The sequence below is a fragment of the Microtus ochrogaster genome, chromosome 15 (genome assembly GCF_000317375.1).
Source record: "Microtus ochrogaster isolate Prairie Vole_2 chromosome 15, MicOch1.0, whole genome shotgun sequence".
Lineage (NCBI taxonomy): Eukaryota > Metazoa > Chordata > Mammalia > Rodentia > Cricetidae > Microtus > Microtus ochrogaster.
Genome location: NC_022017.1, coordinates 5,704,024 through 5,713,903, shown reverse-complemented (window position 1 = coordinate 5,713,903; position 9,880 = coordinate 5,704,024). Strand labels below are relative to the sequence as shown.

The window sequence follows — 9,880 nt, the reverse complement described above, 5'->3', positions numbered from 1 at the left end:
TTAACTCGCTTGTGTGGCTCTGATTTCAGAATCCTCCGTAAGCTTGTGGGCCAGGAGTGGGCGGCTTTCCCTGGGGTTGAGGTTCCGTTGTAAACCCCCTTTACCAAATGAACCAGCTCCTCTTCACACCCGAAGAAACTTTAAAAATTGTATCCTGAAAGGGGGATTCAGGAAGTAACTGGGTGCTGTAGTTACAAAAGTATGTAACGCCTGGCTTGAATGCTTCTGACTAAGCTAGTCCAAAAGATGCAACTCGGAAAGCCTGGGGCTCACCTGTTGGGCAAGCACTGAAAGACAAGCTAGCTGCTCATCCAGTTGAGGCTGGACTAGACCAAGTGACTCATCTGACTTCCTAGCCCAAGTGGCTGGTGACGTTGCCTTTTTAGCTTCCAGGAGACAGGTTTGTTTTCTAAAGATTTTTTTTTTAATGTTTTTTTTTCCAGACAATTTCTCTGTAGCTTTGGAGCCTGTCCTGGAACTACCTCTTGTAGACCAGGCTGGTCTCGAACTCGCAGAGATCCTCCTGCCTCTGCCTCTGGAGTGCTGGGATTAAAGGCATGCGCCACCACCCACCACCTGGCTGTTTTCTAAAGATTTTTTGCATTTATCTGTGGATGTATGTGCTCTACAGCTTGCCTGTGGAGTTGATGGACCACATGGGAAAGCTGGTTCCCTTGTTCCACTACTAAGTAGGTCCCAGAGATTAAACTCAGATTGGCAGTTAAACTCCTCCAAGTCATCCTGGCAGCCGGAAGAGGCAGTATAGACTGACTTGGGGACCAAAAGACTGCTGCATTATAGGAAGAGGTGGCTTCCTGGACTGTAGGCAGTTCTCTAGCTTCCGGGACTGTTGGAGGTTCCAAAAGTCCAGGTGAAGGTCATTTGAACAGGAGTTGCACCTCCTCCACAGTCCTCAGGGCAGGAGACACTGAACTCACTGTGATCAGAACCCTTGATTGCTTTATGGGAAGCACAGAAGGAAAGGCCAGGTCAAAGGTTGTTGGTCCTGTCTTATTTCACTATCCTGGGCTGTGAAACTTATCGTTTCCTGCCCAGGAGCTGACATAGGTGCTTTGCATGTTTTCTTTAATTTGGAACTCAGCTCTTAGAACAGGGCTACCCCCCCAGGGTGGACTTCCGGAAATGGCTTCATAGAAGTACCCAGAGGCCTGGCAGTGGTGGCGCACACCTTTAAATAATCCCAGCACTCCAGAGGCAGAGTCCCGTGGATCTCAGTTCAAGGGCAGCCTGGCCTACAGAACAAGTTCCAGAAAAGCTACACAAGCCCTGTCTCTAAAGAAACAAGATAAATAAATGCAAGCATGAAAGTAGGAACGATGAGGTTCCTCTGTTAGGAATTATGAGCATGGGTTCCTCCTCCTCAGGGCTGCTTCACTGACTAATCGAATATGGGTTTGGTAGCTTCAGAATTAGTGTGATCAGGAAGGAATGAAAAACAAATATTCCCCCACTGTTAGATTCTCGCAATTACTTTTTCGTAGTGCCAGAAGCGTACAATATCATCTCCTGGGGAACGACTAATTTCTCCTTTCTCTCCCCACTCTCCAGCCTCATTTCTTAGTGTGGTGAAGTTTCGGGAGCCGTCTGGCCCTTACAGCATCCTTTCCTCCCAGCAGATGGGTTGACAGTGGAGGGAAAATGCTTTCCTTACAGATTAGAGTCTTCACTGTTGGAAAGGCTGCCTCTGGCCACACTAGAGTCAACTGCTTACCTAGCATTTTCTCTGAGTCATGGGGTTGGCTTAGGCTGGTTTTACAGGGGAGAGGAAGTTTTGTCTCTTAAAGAACTGGATTAAAGGGAACCACAATGAGCTCAGAGTGACTAGTCAAGTGACTCAGCCCTGGAAGGGAGGATTCTGTTTAGGTTAAGGACTGCCTGCTTCAGGAGCTGGGGATTCTAGCATCATGTGTGCCATTTTACAGTAGCGGGAACTGAGCCTGAACTATTAGGGATCCAGTCTGTGGACGGGCCTGGCCTTGCTTAGTAGGTCAATAGCATTAATGCCTACCTGAAAGCATTTTCCCTTGAGTTAGATCTTTTGATTGTGAAATGTTCTATACAGGAGCGATGATGTCTTTGAAGGTTTGTCATTTAGATGTGAGCCATCCCTAATTCCTCACTTGTCCTGTTCTGACATTTTCTTTCCCCTTTCCACAGCGTGAGTGCATCTCCATCCACGTCGGCCAGGCTGGTGTCCAGATCGGCAATGCCTGCTGGGAACTCTACTGCCTGGAACATGGCATCCAGCCTGACGGCCAGATGCCAAGTGACAAGACCATTGGGGGAGGAGACGACTCCTTCAACACCTTCTTCAGTGAGACAGGCGCTGGCAAGCACGTGCCCCGGGCAGTGTTTGTAGACCTGGAGCCCACGGTTATTGGTAAGTGGACCAGGGGCTTCCCTGAGGCATTCTGCCCGGGTCACATCCTCAGATCTCTCTTCAGACGCTGAAGGATGAGTGAGCCAGTGTTGGTGGTGGGTGGCTGACTTGTGCTTCTTTTCCAGATGAAGTTCGCACTGGTACCTACCGCCAGCTCTTCCACCCTGAGCAGCTCATCACAGGCAAGGAAGATGCTGCCAATAACTATGCCCGTGGCCACTACACCATTGGCAAGGAGATCATCGACCTCGTCTTGGACAGAATTCGCAAGCTGGTAAGTGCATTGTTATGGGGAAGAAGTTCTATGGATGGTTTTACCAAAATTTTGGGCATTATGGTAATTCAGCGAGGACACTCAGCTGTCCAGGTGAAAACTTCCCCCCCGACAGTGAAGACTATGTTAAGCTTCTGTTTCCAGCTCAGACGTTCACACTCCTCTTTAGATCCTCTTAGTCACACTGAGTAGGTGGCTGACACTTCCATGTGACTAATTGATAAAGCTCATTTGGAAATCTGTAGGCTCTCATGTTAGCTAGCAGTGAAGGCTCAGCCGTGGCTGCGGCTCGTTCATAGTGTCTTCACCCAGCATTTACAGGGCCCTGATTTCAGTCCTCATCACAGAAGGAACAAGGTTTCAGGTCCAAGAAGCCCATGTGAGCCATTTAGAAACAGCTGGAGAGATGGCGTAACAGTTAAGCAAAAAGCACTAGCTTGCTTGTCCAGAGGATCTAGATTTGATTCCCAGGACCCACATAGTGGCTCACAGTGTCTAACTCGAGTCTGGTGCGCTCTTGTCTCTGTGGGTACCACACACATGAAGAAAAATTAGAGCTTGCGGAAGAGTCTTCCAACAAAGCTTGAGGTGGAGTCAAGAGATTCCTTATTGGGGAAGCAGGTAATTGTTGGAACCTGAAGGTCCAAGATCAGAAATCCCAGAGAAGTAGCATTCAGGGCAGCCAACTGGCTCTGGCTGAAAGGACCTAAGCAACTCTAGTCCTATCGGGAAAGCTGGTAAATGTGTTTTATTGAGCCACCGAATCAGATGACTACCCTTTGCCAGGCTTGTCGGTGATTAACATGCAGGCCCATAGGCCAGCAAGCTGTTTACTGGGGAAATCACATGCTAAGTCCAACTACAGCTTGTCTCCTAAAGCCAGGGCTTGCCTCATAACTTCACGCTTTTCTTGACTTCCCTTTGGGATTGGGTTAATTGTTCCAATGCAAATGAAGTTTGAGCTACACTGACTATTCAGGGGCACAGAAACCTAGTAAAAGCCACTACCCTGCTGAGAGGATCTCTACTAGAATTGCCTTTGACCTTGGTGCCTCTGTCTGCAGGACGGGCTTGACATTATTAGACCATAGGATGCCTGAACTCTGGATCAGTAAAGTCTGCAAACTTAGAGTTTCAGTGGCCTGCTCTATCTGTAAGGTCACAGGGAGGGAGCCAAGCACCAGAATACTTGTTTAGTGTGTACCAGATTCTGTCTCCAAGACCAGAAAAAAAGTACGTGGAGGTCAGATTTGGCCTGCTCTTGTGTAACGATTTGCTAGTAGGTAGACCAGTTGAGTGGAGCGGGGAGCCCTGGTGGCCTGAGGTATCTAGTGGAGTGCTGATAGAAAGGGACTCTCCTTGCCCGGAATGAATAGATACCCCGACATACTGAGTGTCTACTGTGCCAAGCATTAGTCCAGGTACTCATTTAATTTGCAACCTGAGCTAGGTCACTATTTTATTTATTTATTTATTTATTTATTGGTTTTTCGAGACAGGGTTTCTCTGTGGTTTTGGAGCCTGTCCTGGAACTAGCTCTTGTAGACCAGGCTGGTCTCGAACTCACAGAGATCCGCCTGCCTCTGCCTCCCGAGTGCTGGGATTAAAGGCGTGCGCCACCACCGCCCGGCAGGTCACTATTTTAATAAGTGAGATAGAGAAATTAATTTTGCCCCACATGAGGTAGGACCCACCACCTATGGCCTGACACTACCCTGGGTAGTGAAACTTGGCTGTCCTGTGTTTCAGCTTAGATGTTTCACTCACAGATTTGGCAACATATGAGAGGTCTGAATCTAGCCCTCTGGAAATTCCAGCTGATTTCAAGGTGCCCTTGTGGTCTGACCCACAGCTTGGTCACCAGAGCCTGGTTTCCCAGCAACTAAAGTCGGCTGTGTGTTCAGATCTGATGTCCTAATGAAGATGGAAGTAGTTGATTTTAAAATCAGTTAGGAAATGTCCTCAGCCTCCAGAAGTCCCTTTGAGTCACTGAGCAGTTCCTTACTGCTCTGGCCGGCTACTCTTGATTCCAGAACTTTATCAGTAGTTAGTCACAGACTCTTAAACACCCATCGCAACTTTCACAAGATGTCTCTCAACATTAAATGAACTTTATTTTTTCTTACAGGCCGACCAGTGCACAGGTCTTCAGGGCTTCTTGGTCTTCCACAGCTTTGGCGGGGGAACTGGCTCTGGGTTCACCTCCCTGCTGATGGAAAGGCTCTCTGTTGATTACGGGAAGAAGTCCAAGCTGGAGTTCTCCATCTACCCAGCCCCCCAGGTTTCCACCGCTGTGGTTGAGCCCTACAACTCCATCCTCACCACCCACACCACCCTGGAGCACTCTGATTGTGCCTTCATGGTGGACAACGAGGCCATCTATGACATCTGTCGTAGAAACCTCGACATTGAGCGCCCCACCTACACTAACCTTAACCGCCTCATTAGCCAGATTGTGTCCTCCATCACTGCTTCCCTCAGATTTGACGGAGCCCTGAATGTTGACCTGACAGAATTCCAGACCAACCTGGTGCCCTACCCTCGCATCCACTTCCCTCTGGCCACATATGCCCCTGTCATCTCTGCTGAGAAAGCCTACCATGAGCAGCTTACAGTAGCAGAGATCACCAATGCCTGCTTTGAGCCAGCCAACCAGATGGTGAAATGTGACCCTCGCCACGGTAAATACATGGCTTGCTGCCTGCTGTACCGTGGTGACGTGGTTCCCAAAGATGTCAATGCTGCCATTGCCACCATCAAGACCAAGCGTACCATCCAGTTTGTGGACTGGTGCCCCACTGGCTTCAAGGTTGGCATTAATTACCAGCCTCCCACTGTGGTACCTGGTGGAGACCTGGCCAAGGTCCAGAGAGCTGTGTGCATGCTGAGCAACACCACAGCCATCGCTGAGGCCTGGGCTCGCCTAGATCACAAGTTTGATCTGATGTATGCCAAGTGTGCCTTTGTGCACTGGTATGTGGGTGAGGGCATGGAGGAGGGGGAGTTCTCTGAGGCCCGTGAAGACATGGCTGCCCTGGAGAAGGATTATGAGGAGGTTGGGGCCGATAGTGCTGAAGGAGATGATGAGGGTGAAGAATATTAGCCCCGTGGTGCATTGTCTACCCTTCATTGTCTTTTCTTTGTTGTTGTCTGTGTGTAACTGTCCTAAATTGTCAATAAAAATGTTTCCAGTGCAAGTGGGAAACTGGCTTTTGCTTTAGTTTCTTCTCCCTCCCCCTTGATAGCATCTTGCTAGATAGTCCAAGCTGGCTTGCTCCTCTGCCTCCACGAGTGACCCCTTTTAGTGGGTCCATTTGAGGTTAGTGATTCGCCGATTGTTTTTATACTTACCTAGTGTTCTGTGCTTAACATAAATCTGATTTTAGGTCAAAGGTCAGAGTCTCTGCCACTTGAACTCAAGGGCAGCTATGATATCACAGATATTAATGTGCAGAATGACTGGCTCTGGAGTGGGGCTATGTTTTACTAGCTTGGTTTTGGGAGTTCAAGACAGAATCTTTAGAGCCTGCTGCCTTTGCTTCACAAGTGCTAAGATTACAGGCTTGCGCCACCACGATCCTTTTTTTTTTTTTTTTTTTTTGACAGGCTTTTATTCCATGTGCCAGAACCTAGGAGTACAAATGTGCTGAGTATAATTGCTGGCTGGGGGAAGTAGGTTTGGCTGAGATCTTTATGGGTTGGTAGGGTATGGTGCTTGACCTTCATAATAGATTGTGGATGTTTGAAGGGCATCGGGAATGTTTGTGAAGAGTCATAATTTGAACTCTCTAACTCAAGCCCCTGTAGCAAGAAGAAAAATGTTAGTAGAGGTCAGATGGTGGTGGCACATGCCTTTAATTCTAGCACCCAACAGACAGAGGTAGTGTTCTTGACTGCAGGACTACAGGAACCCTGTCTTGGAAAGGTGGGGTTGCTAGAGACCACACCCTGGACCCAAACAATGTAGGCTCAGCTGGAAGTCCTGCTACACCAGTTAATATGGTTGGGGTCAGACAATATGCAGAGCCCCAGGTCTGCCTGTAACCCAGCACTGTGGAGGTAGAGGCAGGGCTATAAACTCAAGGTCATTCGAAGCCAGCTTAGATGTAGGAGATCTTGCCTTAGAAGATGACTAATCAAAACATTCAATGTGCCAACATTGATGGCTGAGCCCCTGGGGTTAGGCTTAAATAGAAGGCATTACTAACTGGCTTACCCATCATAATAATTATGGTGTTTTTCAAGACAGTGTTTCTTTTTTTTTTTTTTTTTTTTTTTTTTGGTTTTTCGAGACAGGGTTTCTCTGTGGCTTTGGAGCCTGTCCTGGAACTAGCTCTGTAGACCAGGCTGGTCTTGAACTCACAGAGATCCGCCTGCTTCTGCCTCCCGAGTGCTGGGATTAAAGGCGTGCGCCACCATCGCCCGGCTTTTTTTTTTTAATAAGACAGTTTTTTTAATATTTTTTTTATTCATTATGTATACAATATTCTGTCTGTGTGTATGCCTGCAGGCCAGAAGAGGGCACCAGACCTCATTACAGATGGTTGTGAGCCACCATCTGGCCTCAAACTCAGATCCACCTGCCTCTGCCTCCAGAGTGCTGGGATTAAAAGTGTGTGCCACCACCACCCTGCTACTAACTGATTGACCCATTATTGACTGGTCAACATTGTTCCAGCTCTCATCTGCTATCAAGGTGGTCCTATAAGTTGTGAGAAGTGCACCAGGGCATCAGATTAGCCCTTTTCATAGTATGGCAGGAATTCTTAGGGGTTCGCTGTTTGAAAAGTCTGATAGTCTAGAAACACATGCCCAGCATGAAGAGGGTATGGGTCCTATGACCTGGTTATAATTCAGGGACCAGTCATGTTGGTATGTTTTGAATTAAGCAATTGTCAAATTTTTTGTTTTTTTTTTTTAAAGCTCTTATTTATTATGTATACAATATTCTGTCTGTGTGTATGCCTGCAGGCCAGAAGAGGGCATCAGACCCCATTGCAGATATTATGAGCCACCATGTGGTTGCTGGGAATTGAACTCAGGACCTTTGGAAGAGCAGGCAATGCTCTTTACCTCTGAGCCATCTCTCTAACCCTGCCTGAGCCATTTTTGCGGTGACCCTATGAGCAGCATCTGTGGTTTGTGCGCCTGCTGCTGAGCTGAGCGTCACCTATCAGACTAAAACTTGGGGCACAGGTGGGTGAGCTAGCTACGATGACAGCTAGTTGTTTGTACTGGAGAGAATGGGAGAGTCAGTAAGAGGAGCAGATAAATCAATTTTAGGGTATCCCCAGCCTACCTAAAAGGTTCATTATCCAAGTCTGCCTTTCCCATTAAAAGTGCCTGGAGGAAATTCTGAAAGGCCCTTCTGTGGTCCCCTCAGCATTAGGAAGGACCTGGTGGAGCCTGAAGCCCCCATCCTCACCCCCAGCAGTGACCTCTAGCCAGAAGCAGCCTTTGCTAGTTCCCTCAGTAAGCCTTTGGATGAGTTTTATACATGAGCCAAGATGTAAGGAGCTGGGAAACTTTTCAGCTGCCAGAGGCCGTGGGGTGAAGAAAGGTGAGGAAAAGATAGCTTTGCTGAGGAAAAAATGTCTCAGAGGAGAGCCTGGGGAATTGAAGAGCAAAGTGCCCGTGGTCGGGGAGGAATCTGTCCTTGTAATGATAATTTCCCCCCCTGTGCTGGTGGGAAAGTGCCCAGAAGTTAGCCTGCAGCAAGAACAAATATACCCCAAGGTCTGCCACACTGCTTTGTGGCGGACAGTCATACGATCTGCCCTTGAGCACGAATAGAAAGTCTGGTCTCAGCATTGGAGTCTGATGGGATAAACGGACACATGAATGGCTTCTGAGGTGGGCTGTGCTCACATCCTCACTGTCTGGACCAGGGTTTTCATGATGGCTCTGAGGGCCAAGTGGGCCGAGACAAAACTCTGTGAGAAGAAGCAGAGGAAGAGTGGGGAGAGCCTGCCTGTGCGCTTACACACTCAAGTGTGCAGGAAGCTGCTAGCTAACGTCTGTACACTAATGGAAATCTGTTGAAGACACTTGCTGTTCCTGAAGAGGACCAGGGTTTGGTTCCCTGCACAGTCATGGCAGCTCACAATCATTTCTAACTCCAGTTCCAGAGGTGGCTCCTGGCCACCGTGGGCTCCAGACACACAAACACTCATACATGTAAAATTCAAATTAAAAATTCAGCCTGAAGCCGGGCGGTGGTGGCGCACGCCTTTAATCCCAGCACTCGGGAGGCAGAGGCAGGCGGACCAGCCTGGTCTACAAGAGCTAGTTCCAGGACAGCCTCCAAAACCACAGAGAAACCCTGTCTCGAAAAACCAAAAAAAAAAAAAAAAAATTCAGCCTGAAGAGTCTAGTCTTCAGACCTCTGCCTTGTTTTCTTAGTCTCTGAATCTCTGTAAATTCTCAGATCTCGGAGAGAGATGGTGTTCTCGCGAGAGGATTCTGACACCCACCTGACCGCCTGCTGCCGAAATAGCGGCAGACACCCTGAGGTGACACTGGAATATCGCCCTAGCCGGGGTCACCAGATGGGGCACCCTGGGATGACCTTGGCAGACGGTGCTTGCGGCACATCCAGGAGATCTGGCAGTGGAAGCTGAAAACCTTGTTTGCTTGTGGGCAGCATGTGGAGAAGGTTGGTCCCTTTTGCTGGCATCTCAATCTGTCACCACCCCGTTCATTTCGGGAACTTGTGTTCAGAGTTGGTCAACCCTGTGCAGGTTTGGGGAAAATGGTTCATTCCTCCTCCTGTGCTCTGGGAATCTGCAGCTGGAGAGAAGTGTCACAAGCCAACATCTGGCAGAACTGGACATGTTTCTTTTTGGTGAGGCAGGGAATCTACCACCTTACAGCATCTCTTTAAAGAATTATTTATGTGTATGCGTGTGTGTGTGTGGGGGGGGGGGTTCTGTGTATGCCCATGGGGGCCAGAAAAGGGCGGATGGTCTCCTGGTGCTGGAGTAACAAGTGGTTGTGGACCACCCTGTGTGGGTGCTAGGAACTGAACTCTGATGCTCTAGGAGATCTCAATGAGTCAACCACTGAGCCATCTCTGGCCCTTGGACACATCTCATTAAGACAGACGGAAAGTACTTCGAGAGACTTATTCCACTACCGGTTTCTTTCCTTCCTTCCTCCCTATCCCACTGCCCTCCTCTCCCCCCTTTTCCTTGTTTTTATAGTGC

General features: G+C 48.6%; 1 protein-coding gene across 1 annotated transcript; it reads left to right on the top strand.

Annotated features, from left to right (window-relative positions):
* Positions 1–2,160: 2,160 nt before the first annotated feature.
* Positions 2,161–5,872, top strand: LOC101998227 (tubulin alpha-1C chain). Its single transcript, XM_026782480.1, has 3 exons — positions 2,161–2,401; positions 2,527–2,675; positions 4,804–5,872. Exons 1-3 carry the CDS (start codon positions 2,281–2,283, stop codon positions 5,776–5,778), a joined length of 1,245 nt encoding a protein of 414 aa, XP_026638281.1. The 5' UTR covers positions 2,161–2,280; the 3' UTR covers positions 5,779–5,872.
* The last annotated feature ends 4,008 nt before the right edge of the window (positions 5,873–9,880 follow it).